This window comes from Acanthaster planci, linkage group LG05 (assembly GCF_054643075.1).
Source record: "Acanthaster planci isolate LZ-2023a linkage group LG05, COTS_SCS, whole genome shotgun sequence".
Lineage (NCBI taxonomy): Eukaryota > Metazoa > Echinodermata > Asteroidea > Valvatida > Acanthasteridae > Acanthaster > Acanthaster planci.
The window spans coordinates 3,010,193-3,029,008 of record NC_141781.1 but is presented as its reverse complement, the minus strand read 5'-3'; the positions used below and the strand labels follow the sequence as shown (position 1 = coordinate 3,029,008).

General features: G+C 42.3%; 1 protein-coding gene across 1 annotated transcript; it reads left to right on the top strand.

Annotated features, from left to right (window-relative positions):
- The first annotated feature begins 460 nt into the window (after positions 1–460).
- Positions 461–16,996, top strand: usp3 (ubiquitin specific peptidase 3). The gene is made up of 15 exons (XM_022241722.2): positions 461–1,089; positions 1,548–1,608; positions 2,348–2,431; positions 3,003–3,086; positions 3,823–3,919; positions 4,476–4,549; positions 4,941–5,054; positions 6,052–6,165; positions 6,458–6,669; positions 8,511–8,588; positions 8,848–8,966; positions 9,443–9,562; positions 10,091–10,155; positions 10,641–10,681; positions 11,070–16,996. Exons 1-15 carry the CDS (start codon positions 984–986, stop codon positions 11,258–11,260), a joined length of 1,560 nt encoding a protein of 519 aa, XP_022097414.1. The 5' UTR covers positions 461–983; the 3' UTR covers positions 11,261–16,996.
- The last annotated feature ends 1,820 nt before the right edge of the window (positions 16,997–18,816 follow it).

The following is an 18,816-nucleotide window of genomic DNA, read 5'->3' as shown; positions in this document are numbered from 1 at the left end:
AAGACTCATATTCATTGTGATTACGTGTATTGACTCCATCAGGATCGATATGAGCCAAGAAAAATTATCAGTTCTCTTCGAGTCTTCATACTTCATTTCTCCGATGAACTGCAATTGGAAGTTTCATGCTGATCTGCACCAGGATTGTGTAAAATTATTGATTATTATTTTGGACTTTATTATGATAATTATTGATAATGGGCGACCAAAATGCTGAGTAAGGAGACAACATTCCTGAGCGATAACTACGTAAGTGATTTTTCCCGTCCGAAAGCGCTTGAAAAATGGAGTACAAAATGGCAAGACTCACGATGCCATGACAAAGCACACCGGGTTCAATACAAAGGGCCACTGTGTGGTCGGGCCGACCGCATGTTGAGCGCCTTTTTTCCCTCGGTCCGCTTGTCACGCGGCGCCTAATTGTGTAAAAAAAATGGTAATAGCGCCCCCATACGTCATCTCGTACGCGTTGTCAAAAGTATGGAAGTTGTCGAATCGCTGAAACTTTATTTTATTTCTTCTGCAGTTCAGCTTATTACGCCCTTGATGAGGGTCGGAATTCAGTGGCAGGTAGTTGAGACATCTTAAATCCCGAAATCGACGTTGGCTGTCCAGGGGTGGGGCGAAGAGCAGGTGAAAATTGGACTTGGAAATCAATTGCAGCGAGGCCGTGTTCGTGTACGCACGTAGTAATACACGGTAGGAATTGCGCAGTGCATGTGATGAGGTCACGCACGGCCATTTGTGTGTACACTGCAGAAGCTGCAGCGTAGCCGGAAGAGATCGCGGTACCGTGTCGCGCTTCGCTGTGCACCGGTGACGGTGTATTGTTCGCCAGGGCCTGGGCGGTGTGCGGTGTATGGCCCACAGCCGACGACGTAGGACTGTATAGGGCAGGCAGAAAGACAAAATTGGACTGATTTTTTTGCGGGTGTTGAATTTGGTGGGAGTAGTTTTCTTTGCCTGGAATTTGGTTGAAATCGATGGAGTGCCCACACCTGGTGAACAGCGTAACGGCTGGAGTTACTGCCATGCCGGTGACAAGAAAGTCCAACAATGGAGAAACTTCGACCAACTGGGTTTGTGCAGGTAAAAAATATCGTTGAAAGACTTAATTACTGATATATTTTGGGAATGGAGTGCAATTATATGTTAACCATAAAGTGACTTTAGTTGTTCAGCAATAAATTTCACAGCTGTATTGGTTATAAGCAGTGCCCAGATTTTCAAACTTTGTGTAATTTTTGAAAAGGTTATAGGTCATGTGTGCAACTACCAATGACTTAGTGATGTATACTCAAGTGCTGTTGGGCTTTTTAGTGTCACTTCATGTATGCATCACCTAACAAGGTCGACCCTGCTATCCCCTTATGGTTTAGACCTGAAATCAATGCAAAGTCCAAGTAATCCAGTCAGGTTAATTTATGAAGATTGTAATCACATTATATTAAACCACCCATGTCAAAGTGAATTTTGTTGTGTTTAGCTTCGTGTATTTTGCTTGAATAACGCATTGATGGGAATCTTCTGTTTTCTTTTTTGAGCAGTTTGTAGGTCAAGCAAAAGTCCCTGGATGTGTCTATCATGTGGCACCATCACATGCGGAAGGTAACGCAGCGCACTGTCGACTGTTAGCATTAAGCACTTTGTTCTTTTACTCCCTTGCGCAAGATGACGTCAGTAACTGTGACAACATAATGTATTCCTTGCCACTTTCCCAGCTTGATCCCCCGTGTCTGTACACTGAGGTACCTCGGGATGTAGAAGTTTTGATTTGCACAATTTTCTACATTTGCAATAAACTTGAGTTGCTAATGCCAACGTTACTGTGGTTCCGTGATAAGTGGGAAAAGTTAGGCGTGCAACTTATGCTACACGTGCATAGTCAGAAACATATGTTCATTTTCCCCAATGAAAATGTACAGTGTACAGAATCCAGTCTCCAGGTAAAAAGAAAAATTACAGTCTGTCCACCTTTGGGGTGGGGATGTTCCAACTATCCAGATGTTTTGAAATGAAATTTTTGTTTCAGGAATGAGTGGACATACATGACTATTATATCATTATTTAGACTTCTGTTGGAAGTACAACGAGGCATATAAACTCGGAGATATTCCTCATGTCTCCACAAAGTTGTGGATGTAAATCATGTGATGTTTACACGTTTATAAGGGGGAAAAAACAGCCCCAATGCCTGTATAAATTTCCCTAAAGTCCTAAACTGCCTCCCTGTGTAAGGGTTACATTGCCCAGAAAAATCCACTCGTCCAAATCAACAATGTCTTTTCTCCATTTTCAGATGCTGATTGTCACTTTCTGAAATTCATGTCAATTTTTTTTTTCTCAGGTATGTCAACGGTCATTCCAAAAAGCATTACGAAGAGTGCCAACATTGTGTATGCATCAGCTGTGATAATCTGAGTGTTTTCTGGTAAGAATGCCTTCCCTCTCCGACTCCTCTGAAAGACAGTGAAACCTAGTCCAAATTACCTGACTGCGGCTGAAGATAATACATGCTCACTGGAAGCCACTAACTAGTGGCTAAATGCATTTCCCATAGGTACCTGCATTATTGTAAGCCATAGCCAAGTCATTTGGATCCAGCATTACTGTATGTACTGTCTTCTTATCATGATTACGGTGCTTGGGAACCAGTGAAGTAAGATCTTTCACTTCCAGTCTAGTTCCCGCTCCCTCCTCTTGAAGCATAGAGTAACAGTGAGACCAGGAGCCAGCCTACTTGTGTCTGAAAGTCATGGCTATGGAACCAATGAGTTGTGGCTGCAGCCGCTTCTCATAGACGTGCCTGTTATTCCAAGCCAAAGCCATTCAACAACCTAGCTTCACAGAGACACTGACCGGAGCCAAATAACTTGTGATTGCAATTTTCCTGTTCGGAAGGTTTTCCACATTTTACACCAGTCGCTTTGTTTGTCCATCATTCCAGCTTTCTTTGCCAATTACGTATTTGTAGAACTTATGTATTCTTCTGTTATTTGCAGTTATGAATGTGATGAGACTGCAGTGAACGACACCAAAGCAGGAACCGTTCAGCAAGTCAGACAAATCTTACAAGATATAGCCAGGTGAGAGCTGCATTGAGTATGAGGAGCCAAGGCTGTGCCCAAAACTTGTGGCTGTGGCTTAATGTTACATATTTACCTATGGAAGCCGCTGGCTAGTGGCTGCAGCTATTACCCATGGGTGTAAATGCATCTGCTAGCCGCAGCCATGACTTATAGACAGTGATTCTTCATGAGGGTATTCCCTTTGTTTTTAATCTGGTGTGTAATTTGTATTTACATTTGTTTCATGCCATTGAAGTTGGGATACAAGACACAGTCTGTTTTGGAGGTAGTGTGCAGATAATGAATATTTATGAGACCAGAGGTAAGAATAATTTCATGAGGTTACAGATGGAATGTTCCATTCTACAATGCAAAGGGAACAATTTATCTGTAAGTGAATAATGTTATTCTTTCCATTTCACTGAAGTGTAACATTCCTCATTTGTTTCACTCATTTGCTGAATAAATCTTCACGAAATCAATGCTGAATAAATACTTGCCATACGAATTCCCGTATCACCCATTTTGAGTGAAGAGCCACGTCAAAGGGTCATGAACAGTATGACTTGGCAAATAGATTGATTTATGAATGGAATGTTCCGTGTTTGTGGTGCAGCTGCGCCGTGCGTTAGGAAGAAAGAATGCATGATACACCATCAACAATCACATGTTGCATTATGCCATTTGGTTTTCGCATGACCCTCCATAGATAAGTACAGTAATTTGATTTGTGTCCAACCATGTTGTTTTGTAGCGCACAATTCGATAACAAGCGGCTAAAAAGTAGTAAAGAACAGGTCACCGACAGCGATGAAGAAGGACCTCCTAGGAAGAAGCTAGCCACAAACAATGTGAGTACTTTCTGGCCTGGCTTCGGCTTCCCTGGAAGGCATTTGTTTGATGTCTGTCCGAGGGAAGGCTTTGTATTGTTATCATTGGCTGAGCAAAGAGAACAGTGTGACCGAGTCTCACAAAATGAGTCTCAAGGCCGTTTTCATTTTGGTATATTTTGCTCTTGTTTGCTTAGAAAGAACAAACTGAGCTCTGTGTTTGATGTATTGCCCAGGTGGTTTTTATGAAATGGACATCACGCTGGAGAAAAATGTTGAGTGTTACTGTTGCTCACATTGTACGGTATTCTTTTATAGGCCTCTTGGTCTAAAGTAGCTCTGGTGACTTTTGGCTCATATTGTTAGATCAGACATCGTTTGTGGCATACGAGATATATTGGAGTACGGTTGATGCCTGCTGACTCTTGATGCTAATGCAAATGGTCATCACATCACATCTGCGCTGAACAATTCACGGGCCATCGTTTTGCAGGTGGATCTGAGCCAGCCTTCTCATTTTTCTTGAAGAATTTTGTAAACTGATTGATGACGAGTCTTTTTGATTGTGCGTTTGCAGGTGAAAGCGACCATTCCTGGCCTGAGGAACCTAGGAAACACATGTTTTATGAATGCAGTACTACAGTCACTAAGGTAAAGGTGCCACACCAGTACGTAATGTGTATGGAGTCGGGCTTGCAAGGGGGGTACTTTCTTCACCTTTGAGCTCTGCGACCCAGGGTCAAATCCCAACATGGTTTGGATTCTTATACCCTGCCCATCATCAAGGGTTTCCTAAGCTGAACATTAGCATGAACCAGGCCAAACTCTGAACTTACAATTTTGCTGTAATCTCTAAGGTTGAATTTCCAGAAAATGCGGACAAAAACTGCAAAAGAACGTAATGCAAAGTGCAAACCATCTTTAAAATCCCCTGAATAGAAATTGTGGGAGAAGCCTTCTATTTTTTTCTTGATCGACCCTGCCCACAAAAATGAGAGTTTCACATTCTAGTTTCGCTCACGGTTGCAAATTTCTTTCTCAGCAACATACACCAGTTCTGCTGTTACTTCAAAGATCTCCCCGCTGTGGAGCTGAGAAACGGCAAATCGGCAGGAAAGCGCATCTACAACACACGGAACCTCAAACATGACGATGTGTGAGTATGAGTTAGCTTCGCTCATGGAAGAGTTTCAGTCATGGCAGCATCACAGTAATCCATGTGTTTTAATTGCCAGAGGGGACTATTAACCCTCCTTTGGTTTTACAGCACAAATGTGCACAAATGCCCACAGTCACCGGTGAGCATGTAGTTTCTGTATGGAACTCAAACATGCACAGGTTCAGTGTGTACACAGTAGATTACCAGCACAAAATGACCCAGGGTCTTTTGTGCAGTCCTCTTCACTGCATTTGGTTTACTGCACAATTATGCACATGAAACAGTGAAGCACAGTTGTTGGGCAGCACAAAAGTGCAATCTGATATTCCTGTGAGGGACAGTTGGTGCAGTGCACAACACAGCACAGCTGTGCTTCTTTGAGGTGTTTACCAAATGACCCAAAGAGTGACTTCAGCATAGGAGGGTTAATAAAAGTGAATTGACGTTAGAAAATCATCTTAAACATTTGTGTAATTAACTCAAAAATTATGCTGCATTATGACTACAGTATCACGGTAATTCCAGAAATTAGGAGTCCATGTTTTCGTGTCCCTGTCACATCTGATATATGATTTTGTAAGTTCAAAACCCGTTTTCTAATTTCCAAGAGTGGAGTTTATCACTTAGTGATGAATTAATGCAAATTACTTGCCAAACAAATAGTAATGGTTTGAAATTGATTACGGTGATATTTCCATGTCAAATGACAAAGGTCAGATGTAACAGGGACACAAAAATGTCACACTTTTGGACTCCGAATTGCTGGAATTACCATAAATGTTCTGCAGTTTGTTAAATTTGAAGTTGATGCATTGTACCAGTTTTGAATTAAAAAATGCAGACAATAAAGAAAAGACTCAAAGAACTTGAATAACAATAGGTGATTGTAGTTTCCTCATAGATCCCACATCTCACGGATGCCATTCTCACTCCTAGTATTGTCAAGCATTAAAATCACTGTAAGGTAATGCCGTGGGTGTGCCTTCCTTCCCAGATCCCTGGTAGAGGAGGTACGTAAGACGCTGTGCGCTCTCTGGCAAGGAGGCCAGTCGGCAATCTCGCCTGACTCTCTCTTCTCGGTCATGTGGAAAATCTTTCCACGGTTCAGGTGCGTATCCAGATGATTTGATCCCTTGTTCTCTGGTGTGATGTTGGTCATGTTCAGAGTGCTGCCTTCAGACTGTGCATGCACTGTAGAGGGTGCTATTTGGCCCACTTGCAAGTGCATCCCCTTAACAGCTGAATATGTACATCAGTAGCTGTGACTGAGAGGAATGCATTTGAACTCTGGAGCCCAGTTAAAGATGAGAAAGATTTTCTGTGCCACCAGTAATGTTAAGTATTTTTACATCCTTGGGCATTGTTAAAGACCTTCAAATCATGCATGTTATCGTTGGCAGAGGTTACCAGCAGCAAGACGCCCACGAGTTCATGCGCTACCTGCTGGACAGGCTGCATACAGAGCTACAAGGAACCCTATGGCCTGGTAACCCACGCCGACAGACCAACGGAACCAGTACTATTGTCACCTTCATGTTTGGAGGCTTGCTCCTCAGCCAAGTACATTGTGTTGTGTGTGAGAGCTTCTACAAGAAGATCGATCCATTCCTTGGTGAGATTGGGGTTGGGCTAGGCTGGGCTGGATAGGGCTGGTATGGGTTGAATTGGGTTAAGGTTGGGTTCTGTTGGTGGGGGTGGGAGGGTGTTGGGTTTGGTTCAGCTTTGTTTAGCTGGTAAGAGTCTTGAGGTGGATTGGGTTTGACTTGGTTGAGGCTGGGTACTTGTGGGTTGAAGCTGGAGGGTATTGGATTTGGTTTAGCTTGGCTCAGCTGGTAAGCATCTAGAGGTGGATTGGATTTGACTGGTTGAGGTTGGGTACTTGTGGGTCGAAGCTGGAGGGTATTGGGTTTGGTTTAGGCTTGCTTAACTGGTAAGAGTCTTAAGGTGGATTGGATTTGACTGGTTGAGGTTGGGTACTTGTGGGTCAAAGCTGGAGGGTATTGGATTTGGTTTAGCTTGGCTGAGCTGGTAAGCATCTAGAGGTGGATTGGATTTGACTGGTTGAGGTTGGGTACTTGTGGGTCGAAGCTGGAGGGTATTGGGTTTGGTTTAGGCTTGCTTAACTGGTAAGAGTCTTAAGGTGGATTGGGTTTGACTTGGTTGAGGTTGGGTACTTGTGGGTCGAAGCTGGAGGGTATTGGATTTGATTTAGCTTGGCTGAGCTGGTAAGCATCTAGAGGTGGATTGGATTTGACTGGTTGAGGTTGGGTACTTGTGGGTCGAAGCTGGAGGGTATTGGATTTGGTTTAGCTTGGCTGAGCTGGTAAGCATCTAGAGGTGGATTGGATTTGACTGGTTGAGGTTGGGTACTTGTGGGTCGAAGCTGGAGGGTATTGGGTTTGGTTTAGGCTTGCTTAACTGGTAAGAGTCTTAAGGTGGATTGGGTTTGACTTGGTTGAGGTTGGGTACTTGTGGGTCGAAGCTGGAGGGTATTGGATTTGATTTAGCTTGGCTGAGCTGGTAAGCATCTAGAGGTGGATTGGATTTGACTGGTTGAGGTTGGGTACTTGTGGGTCGAAGCTGGAGGGTATTGGGTTTGGTTTAGGCTTGCTTAACTGGTAAGAGTCTTAAGGTGGATTGGGTTTGACTTGGTTGAGGTTGGGTACTTGTGGGTTGAAGCTGGAGGGTATTGGATTTGGGTTAGCTTGGCTCGGCTGTTAAGAGTTTTGAGGTGGATTGGGTTTGACTGGGTTAAGCTGGGGGGATACAGGGTTTTGTCAAACTTCGCTGACCTGATAGGATTCAGGCTGAGCAGTGTTGAATTGGGTTGAAGTTGGTTACTGTAGGATTGAAGTGGAAGGCACTTGAGTTTTGTTCAGGTTGGTTTATTTGGCATGTTTTTCAGATGCAGTGGGTTGGACAGGGTTAAGGTTGGATTTTGTAGGGTTGAGGGAGGACTTGGTGGGGTTTGGTTCAGCTGGCTGGATGGGTTGAAGCTGGGCACCTTTCAGTTGAGATGGGAGGGCTCAGTTTTGGTTAAGGTTGGCTTGACTGGTACGAGACTTGGGTTGTGCTAGGTTGGTTGTAAGATTTATGATTTTATGATTCGGTTAAGGTGTGGATGGACTTTATTGGAAATGAGCCCTGCACTGGTCTGGACTGGGATAGAGTTGGTTAGATTTAGGATTAATAGGCAGGGTAAGCACTTGGAGAGAGTGTTCTTGATTTATATTTTTGTTAGCAAAGCTGGCATGAATCTTGCAATTAATGGCGTGTTCACATTGATGGAGTTGACCGGAACATAAATTGCAAAGGGGTATAGGCTTGGCCCTGACAGGGTGTGGTTCATTAAATGTTCCGGTAAGTAGATCCAATTACGTTTAATTTAAAAGGGTGTTCCTAATTCAAGATTTTTTTCATCAACAACTTGTTACTTTCTCTCTTGCTATACAGATGTATCACTAGACATCCCCCATCGGTTTAGATCAAGAAGCAAGTCCAAAGATGGGTCTAGAGTTTGTCGGATACAAGGTGAGAGAAGGTGACAAATTCTGTTGTCATCCACAGCGTCATCCCGGAAGCTCTGGGGCCCTTGACCCGATTATTTTTCCGACTGTGCAACACCCTGGCAATCACTGTTCATCCTTGTGACTGGACGTGCGTAATGACCGTTGATTGACTTACAATAAACTCGAGACTGGCTCAATTCGGAAACAGCCCAAAGAAACTCTGGCCGTTCATCTGGTAAGTCAGGATGGTATTCATATATGTCTGTTCCTCCTCCTTTCAGACTGTCTACAGAGCTTCACAGAGGTGGAGGAGTTGGCCGAATCCGAGCATTACATGTGCACCAACTGTCAGAAGAAACAGCCCTCCACCAAAAAGTTCTGGTTCCGCAAGTTGCCTAATGTAAGTACAGGGGCTCTCAGTGAATGGTTTCTGTTGCAAACGTTGCACCACTTTCATGCCATTACCAGAGACAAAGTGTATTGTGGCCCTGTAATGATTATCACTTTTTAGTCTGTGCACATAAGGCAACATTTGCCGAAGTTGGTGCTTAAAACACTGAGGTTCAATCTTCGTGGTTATTTTTTGTGGACTGCATGCAGTATACAGTTCGGAATTCGCCTCTGAAAATGTTAACAGCGGAGTTGGAAATCAGCTATTAATAGTGAACATAGCTTTGACCGTGATTTGACAAACATGTGTACATGGTAATGTAAAATGAGCTGTGTATTTCATTCATAAGTTCCACTTAAGAGCGTTTTTTTTGTTGCTTAATGTCCTATTAAACTTAAAGTCCATAAAAATTACTTTATGGATCCCCCTGTGACAAATCATTGTTAAATGTAAATGTATTCTTCCTTATTTTTGCATTGCTGCAGGTATTGTGCATGCACATAAAGCGATTTCAATGGACAGGGTTTCTTCGCAGTAAGATTGACGTGTTTGTTCAATTTCCGCTCAGGGGTCTGGATCTCAGACCATACATACTCAAACCAGAGGCAAGTACTTGTGTACGCAAGATAGTTAGGTACCCAGCCACTACGAGGAATGACTTTGAAAGGCAAACCGCTTTTACAATGTCAGGCGTGACCAGTCCTGTTAGTTCTGGTTACAGTTACCTGATTGTGGGTTGTCAAATGTGCTTAATTCAGAGTAAGCAACATCACGACACAATAGGGTCATTTCGCTGGTCATTTTTTTAAACCCAACACAATCCGCTCCAAGCGGAACAAAAGAGAGCGTGTTTTTTGGTACTCACCGCCTAGGCGCACAAGTATATGCTCTTTTGACGCGGATCACGTTGAGTACGCATAACTAATTTATTCTGGCAGGTATGGTCTTTGCGTACATGCAAAAACCCACTTGTAACCACCCGTCTTTCTTTTGCTGATTGGGGTGCACTTCAGCTCGGGGCAGATAGGGTAATTTCGCACGTCATTTTTTAAACCCAACACAGTTACTGGGCCTTGCACTTGAAACCCTCTTGGTAATTTTTAAAAGGACCCCTTCCATTTGTTTGTGGACAGGAATTACCCGACAGCGACAGTACGGTATACGACCTCAAAGCTGTGGTTATACATCAGGGATCTGGGTAAGAATTACAGACGTATAAATGCAGGATTTTTGGCAGTCAGTGTTCAGTTTACTCAGATGTTCATGGAAACGCACACGCTTTGGAAGCCTCTCTGCATTCTGATGTAATGGAATTGCTAATAGAGAGACCCATGTTCGAAAATGCACGCGCCGCCACGGACTTGGAACGTTTCCTGAACCGCCTTTGAGCGTCAAGTGCCGTCACATAAAAAGCCTGTGTTCTTCTGATTTTAAAAAGTACGGTCCAACAATAGGCGAAACGATGGATGGCAGCACGCATTCAGTGGGCATTGTGCGTAACGCACTTCCATTGTCTGTATTTGTTTACATTGTCATCTCAAAATACGTTCACGTTTTTGCTCTTCGGTACTGCTTAAATGTGCACTTTTCTATTCCAGCCCGTTTGGGACGTCAGATTTGAAGTTCAGTGGGAAAGCTTATAGGCAAACAAAGCTTGACTTTGTGTTTTGTTTTTACTTTCAGTGCTGGGTGTGGTCACTATGTTGCCTTTGCCAAGAATGATGGTAAGTTGAAATGTCTGTCTTGCCAGGTGTCACAGTGGCACAGAAACGGGCAGGGATAAGCCACCTGTTCTCCCCAAGACCATTGTTGACAGTGACCAGAGAGCCCTGCAAGCTGAGAGGAAAACCCCCTCAAATTTAAATATTATTCCCTGCTATTTTTTAACGCTTCAAAAATTCCCTCCAAGTTGTCAAAAGGCAACAATGGCAGTGAATTTGAAACTCTAGGAAGTGGAAAGAACATTGCAGAACATGTTGAGCTCATAGCATCCTAAAAGGGGGTTGGAAACTCATTCCATAATGTGCTTGGTTGGATTCGAACCCCCGAACACAAAAAGTAAAAGGCTCGGCAAGTTGCCACTAATGTTGACATTCTGTGTTGTCCATGCAGGTCAGTGGTTCTGCTTCAACGACACCACGGTCTCGCCCGTCCACGAGTCGGTGGTGCTGCGCAGTAAGGCTTATATCCTCTACTACACACGCCGCAAGGCCACGCAGGACGACTGCTTCCAGCTGGTCACGGCCCTACAGGAGGAGTTGCGATCGGAGGGCAATGTCCGGCTGAGCAACACCACCAGCTAGGTAGACTAGTTGGAGGGGGATGGACAAGGGTGATTTGGTACTGACTGACGCCGTTGCCTGTTTGCTTTAGGGGGTCAGGATATCTGTCCAGGCTTAGCCGCGCACTCAACACAGGTGCAAATAAGCTTGCTGGTTAAACAGTTTAGGCATAGTTTGATCAAGCTGTGATATCAAGGGCTCTCGTTGGCTATCTTCTGGTTTTGTCCCGCAAACAGTGTGAGATACCTCTAAAACAAAAAGCGGATTCTGGCAGTGTTGTCGAGACCATCACAAGACCAGACGCAAGACTAGACATAAGACTAGTTGTGAGTAGCAAGGTGAACATTAAAACGGGAATGCTTTTTGGAAGTTTGAGTAGTTTGCGACTTGAATTCAGACTGGTGGTCTAGTGTTGGTCTTGTGGTGGCCTCGTGGGAGTGTGTGATAATCGTCGGAGGTCTTGACCGCGCCCCAGGATGCTGTGCACGTCTCTGCCCCTTGCAGCAGAGGCTTGAAAATTAAGCTGTGTCCCAATCAAGAGGCTGTGGCTGGCACTTCCACGTGTATCTACGGGAAGTAGCCGCAGCCCCTAGCCAGCAAGTCCATGAAAAGTCATTTGGTCTCAAACCAAGTCACAAGCTATCCAAATGAACTGTGATGCACCCTTCCTTCATCGCTGTGCATTCTGACACTTGCGACTGACTTGTGACGGGACTTTTCTAAGGTGTCCAACGGATTCAACCATGACACTGCAGTGAGCCCACCGTACTTGTGAAAAATTGCAGCTTTGCTCGAAGTGAATTAAAAAAAAGGCAGCTTTAGGTATTTTGTTTTCTGTTTTTTCGCTGTATGTGCCCAAACAGGAGAATAATCTTCTTGCATCCAGTCCTAAATGATGAGAGTTCTACAGCAATGATGTGCATGTTTCAAATGTAAGCTCTCCATTTCCATCTTGAACCTCCCTTTGTGTACAAATGCCAAGTGCAGAATCCAGCATTTATTTGCCGTGACATCAGTGCTTGGGCTGCGTGAAGTGTTGAAGCATGAGGCCCCTTTGATGTGGAAACTTTGCGTGCGTGCCCAGATTTATGCTCCCAGCATACAAGCCCGCTTTCTGTATTGTCTTCGCGCGTGCCCCGTGCATCCAGTTTTCACCTGCCGTCTTTTCTTGGCCTATAAGGGGGTGGTTCTAGTCAGACTAGATACAGGTTAACAAGCCAATATAAACACTCCTAGGAAGCATTTTTGGGGGGGACATCACATGTAAGCACTGCCGTGAAACTGGAACCAGACTTGTAGGGAAAGTTGACTCGTACCAGTTGTGCATGGAGCAAAGTAGTATGGAAGTCATTCATGCACAGCGGGACATGCCAACCCCCGAGTGGTCATCACTTGGTGTCAGTCAGTCTGCTGGCCCTTACATGCTCTGACCATCCGTGTAGCTTCCCTGCGGTTTATGAGGCACTCAAATCAGTCCCCACCGGAATTGATGGCACTATCCAAGCTGTGCATAGGTTACCTGGGCCCTCTTCCTATACCTGACTTTGTCTCCGTCTCAGACTTCATCTCTAAAATCAATCCCTGATTGTAGGCGCAAAACGATCAAATTAAATTGAAGTACTGTAACATTTTGCATCTTGTTTGATGTTTCTGTGGCACTATTGGACTTTTGAGCTAAAAATTTCAAGGTCAAGTGGTTGAGAAAAAGACGGAGACGAAGTCGAGCAGTGCAAAATGGTCTTGAGCTCCATTCTATCATGCTGTTTTTGTAAGTGGATGCTGTATAGTTTTGCAGTCAACTTGAAACCCCTATTGATGAAAGATTTCCACAATTTATGATGATTTTTTAAAAATAATTAAGAATAGAGTTTTTCCCTTTAGTTTTCTCGGTCATGCCACTTTAATGTGGACCACAAGTTGCTGACTTAATGAGGAATTTGACTCGACTCAGACTAACTTAGGTGGTCCCATCTAGGTAATCCCAGGGAAGCTACATAAGCACACCCAGCTTATTAAAAAAACTGACCATACTACAAGGTCATCAAGGAAGAGATATTTTGGAATACAAAGCCTCCATATATTGAAAGGTTATTAAACTGTAAAATGGCAAATGCCAACACCAAATTTCACTATTTATCTTGCCTGTGTAACCCGCGGTGCTTAGTATACAGTGGCAGAAGTTTTTGCCCACATTCATTGCAGAGGAAAAGACTTTTAGATGGGTGTTATTGATGTTCACCAGTGGCCTTTTGCCGGCGATAGGAAAGTTAGAAATTCACACTTTTCATCTTGCATTTCCTTGTATGCTAGCTGTGCAGACCCGTTCTTGTTGAATAGTCTTGCGACCAGTTGATAAGCCGAAAGAAATCTTGCAGAAAAAAATGGCAGAAAACGTTCGAAAACGGGAAGATGAGAATGGGTCTGTTGAGGTCACTGGTAGTGATATTTGCGCGCAAAAATACCTTCAACTATCTCATGCTAACTTGCAGTTTCCAGCACATTCCATATCCATGGTATTAACCAAACAAAACCAGAAAAAAGGTACAGTATGGAAGTACCGCCAAAAAAATATCAAAACGTAAAATGATTTGAAAAAAAAAAGAATGAATGTTTGATTCAGTTTGACAGGTGCGGAGATAAAAATGCCATGTTTACCTATTTATTTACAATTATAAATTTTTGGCTCATTTTATTTCGGCACTGTTGTGTTAAATTATGAGCATTTAGATGTGCAAGAAAAGTACTAACAAGAAAAAAAATTAATCTAATTCTAGAATCTTGGGGTTTTTTTCCCTTTGTTGTTTTCCGCCAAAATCAGTTTGAAATGGAAATTCTGTTTTAATTTTGTTATTTTGCTTCTTTGATTCTGTTTTTGTTGAAGCAAAGCCATGTAAACAGAAAGACGTAAAGTTGGGATAATGCATTATATAAATCTGTTCATTCATTTTTGATTTGAATGTGGAACTGCTATTTCGGCATTCTGAGTTTTCCTTGTGTTATCCGCCCCTTTTTGATTACAGAGAGATGCTTTTACAGGGAAAATATGTCATTGAAATTCACATTGTCACTCTTTTTGCTTGTATATACTTTGACATGGATGTTTAATACGATATATAGTGTCAAACATTCTAGTTTGATCGCGACAAAAAAAAAGATAGTATAGAAGGATGTATAAGCCAGAGATTAGAGTTAGTTTAGTCGATTAGATCTAGCTAGTAAATTAGTGCCAAGGAAAGTAAAAAAAGAAAAAGCAAAAAAAATTAAATGTCACTGTAAACTGAGTGACAAGTTCACTGGTAATTCATCTGTTATAAAAAGATAACATCTTAAAGATTTTGTGGACAACATTTTTTATTAAGGTGACCGAAACAGATTAGATAAATGTGAGCTTGGGATGTGCTGTATACAGATTTCCTTACTAACACTCATTACCATATTGAATTCATAACCAATCCAGGTCAGAGGCTTTTAACAGAAGCTTAGATGCTTTTGTGTTATATGAAATTAATCATTTAATATGACATTTGATTTTATCCAAATCAGCTGGTGATGATACCACCAAAATAATGTTATATTTATTTTTTTCTGTTGCAGCTTAATCCCAAACTTGTATCCAGAGAAACCGCTCTATTTTATAATATTTAATATTTCATGAACCTGGCTTTTCTTTCATGCTTTTGTCTGACATTTTTGTCTTTAGTAGGTATATCCAGCAAGAACTGAGACCGAGGGGTACCCCCCAATATGTCCAATCACTATACACTTTCTAGACTGTTGTTATCTAACACATCCCCCCAGATGGCTAAACAGAACTCCTCAGATTCCAGTGAAACAACGACCAATACAAAGCAGGGGGGGTTTCTCTCCGTCTTATATCTTGCTTCATATGTTAGCAGGTCTGAAAAGACTAATGAACTCTTTGGACTTCTGGTGTGTGAGGGGGAGTCCAACTGGAGTCTGTAAATTGGGAGGACACAGGAACCTTTTTCCACCACAAATGTTTTTAATTTTAATACTTCCGAGTGATAAACTGCAAGTGCGTGTGGTTTGGAAAGTTGCCAAACTACAGTTTGTATATTGGCAAGTATGAATGTATAATCCTACAGCCATAGTGTCATGAAACGTAATATGCAAAATCTGCCTGCAGTAACTCCCCAGAAGGGACATGTGTGCGAAAAATTAGAGTGGATTAATAAAAGCTTTGTCTGGTGCAGAAAAGTACAAAAGCTCTTAGAAATTACTGCACGATTTCCCTGATTGACACATGGAGTGAAATTAATGCCCGTTTAAAATCCTTTCCCTTTGTCAGACTTTTTGAGACAAGCCTCACCACACTGCCTACATTTTGTACTCAGAAAATGACCTTATGCATCTCCCAATGACCAAGTGTTCCAACTGTTGACATGAATTACATTTGGCAGTAAAATTACAAATCCACTTTGGTTTCCCTCATTGCCCAGTACCTCTGGCAGAAATTAGCGGATAACATTTTATGCTAACACTGGGTGATTTGGTTTCTTTGCCGTGGGGTTTGTTGGGGGGGCACAGGCAAGGAGAAAGTTTACTATTTGTTAATGCTTTTTATTGTATGTCTTTATTTTTTTGAGATGCCATAAGCGACCTGTGTTGGTGAAGATGACATGATAGTAATTTAATGGAAGTGGGAAAAGCACCATGTGTCTCAAAAAGAAATCTTGAAGCAAGACTAGATGAAGCTCCCTGTATTTAGATTGAAGCTTCACAAATGAGAATGAAACCAAAATACATGTGAAGCTTTAGATTTTGGGGAGGCTGTTTGTAAAAATTGTAATCTTGTCAATGACTGGGAAAAATCTGAATCTGGGTTACAATGTTTGTTTGAAGGAATGGACCATATGAAATGGTATTGTTAAGAGTGACTTTTAGAGTTCATTGTGAGCTGGAGAAATCAACAAGGTACTGACATTTTGGCCGTAAAATGCTGTTTTGTCCAAAGTCAACTTTTTCGCATCCTTTACGCAGTGAATTTTTAAAAAATGTTTCTTGAAAAATGGAAAGTTTCACCTTCCTTCAAAAAGCCCCCAAATGTAGCCTAATCCCTTGGTAAGGCTTTTGCAAAGTTACACAAAGAAATTTAAATATTTTTGCCTCCCCCCCCAAAAAAAATTGCATTTGGGTGATTCGGAGAAAATTGTAATTTGTGCCGAGTAAGAATATGAGAAATACTCAAATAATAAGAAAACAACACAAGCATTTTTATCAACATGTGTAAATTTCCTGTCCTATGACACCAAGGAAAGGTTGTCTCATATTACATGTTCTGCAAGGGAAGATATTTCATTCCTTTTTGTGGGATTAAATATCAACATATGTTGCTCACTGATAAATGAGATAATGTTTTGACACAGCTTGACAGCACCATTAATTTGTCAATTTCCTCATGGATTTTTCAGAGTTCAATTTGAACACAAATTGTAGCTGCTGTGCTCTTTAAATATTAATTTGAATGGCAATTTGTTATTGAAAGCACTACTTGACTGATACACATTGACTGGTGTATATTAAATGTAACGTGAAATAGTTCTGTGACAATGACTGAACTGTACAGTGTTGACCATTTCTGTTGTTGCTCTCCTGACATAAATGTGTGTGACTATTTGACGTATTGATGCTTTGTAGTTCAGTATTTCTTGTACATGAAACGGGGGCCACCACAGACTGTAGACTCGACCTGTGCATACTGATTAAAACTAAAAAAAAGTGATCGGGTACATGCAAGAGCTGGTGTGTTGGCAGTGTTTATTTTGTTTGGTTTTTTTTTTTAGGGTTTTTATACCAAGGTGTGGGGCAAACGATCGTCTTTACAGTACTTCAGTTCTGCTTACACTCCACAAAAATTAGAAAGATTATCAGTCCCATGGAACTATGGAACTGAGAACCTCAAATGTAGTAATTGTGACATTATTTCCGGTGACAAAACCTGAATTTTTGTGTAACTCTCATGCTGTGGCAGAATATCACTTTTCCCAAACGAGGGCAGGTTTGCATCCCAATCTACCGGACGTATAAAACAAGTACACCTCCATGATCATGTGCTTTTATTCTGTTACACCTTCACTGAAAGAAAAAAAAAAAAGTACATGGATATTTCCCCTTGAACACAGAGAGTATATCACAAGACTGAATGCAAGAAACACGGGTAATGATTAAACGAGAGACTCAAATCCTGATTGATGTGGGGAAGGGATAAATTGACAAGTCAGAAATCATTCAATTGTCGGTAAAACAAGGCCATCTTGAGTGACTGCAAGAACTCTTACCAAGTCTGGGGACCCCCCCTCTGGTGAAGTTTTAATTCTGCAGCCCACCAAATTTCTCAGGTATGGTCAAATTACGGTCGTCAAGCAATCACCTGGCACCAGTGGCCCAACGGGGGTACATTTCACGGACAGCAATTAATTGAGGGCCCTTACTTTCTCTGTGGGGGGGGGAGCATGTTACCATCTGAAGTACCTCATTCTCACAGAGTAAAAGGTAAAACATTGCAGCTATCGCCAGGCTTTCCTTCTGTAATTTTTGATGAGGGGGTCATAAGCCTCGGGTGAATGCCTGGGCCATATAGACTTAGTTCGGGCGGTGTGTTCTCGTACGTTCATGAACAGTTTGGTTAGTTCGTGGGGTCAGCCGCTTGAATGCTGGGATCGTACAGCTGGTTATCACTTTTTTAAATGGCATGCAACATGGTGGCGTCCACGTACGTTCTTCTAGGGGTAATGTTTGAATTGGGCTGAATTCTATTCTCTTTAAAGAGGAATATTCATATTTTTGTGATTGAAAATTGATATTAATAGAAATTATCTCCAGCTTTGTAAGCCATCTCGCTATTTTTCCAGCTATTTAGAAATCAAAATCTCACTAGTTTACTTCTGGGAAACCCCGATGAGGAGGTGGTGTGTGATCCTGTTCTGAAAACAGTGTTCTTTGGTCGTGTTCCTGCTGTTCGAGTGCGAGAGCAGCGTCAAGAACAGGCCGCCCGAACTCGACCATAAAGCTTTAAAGAGCCCTCAGTTGAAAGAAACATTCCCGTTTTGATCTGGTATGAAGTGCAAAAGGATACAGACATGTTTGGTGATCAGAGGTGCCCTGAACTCCATCTTACTTTGATGAAATATCTCCGTCGATGACCCTACAAACAATACCTACCAAACTTACCTCCACATACGAATGTCAAGCACTCTTGTTTCTCTTGCCAACTCTTGGATTGTGGATGACACAACCTTTCACCTTTGGACCCAACCTTGCAAAATCAGCCAACAACAAAGGACTGCTACCAAAAGGGTGCGTCTTGAGTTCCCCACCAAAACAAAATGCGTGAAACTAGCAATGCCAAAACTGTGCGTAAGGACTTGTTTGACACACCATCTAGACTTTTCGCTGAATGTGAGACTTCTCGCGGATGGGAATCAGAGGTAAGAAATCTCGTCAGTACCTGACTCATTTTGGATGACAGTGCAAAGACCACATCTGAATAGTAAGGTAAAAGCCAAGAAGAATTCTCTCTCAGATGAAGCTGGCTGTGTGCATAAAGTGCCATGAAA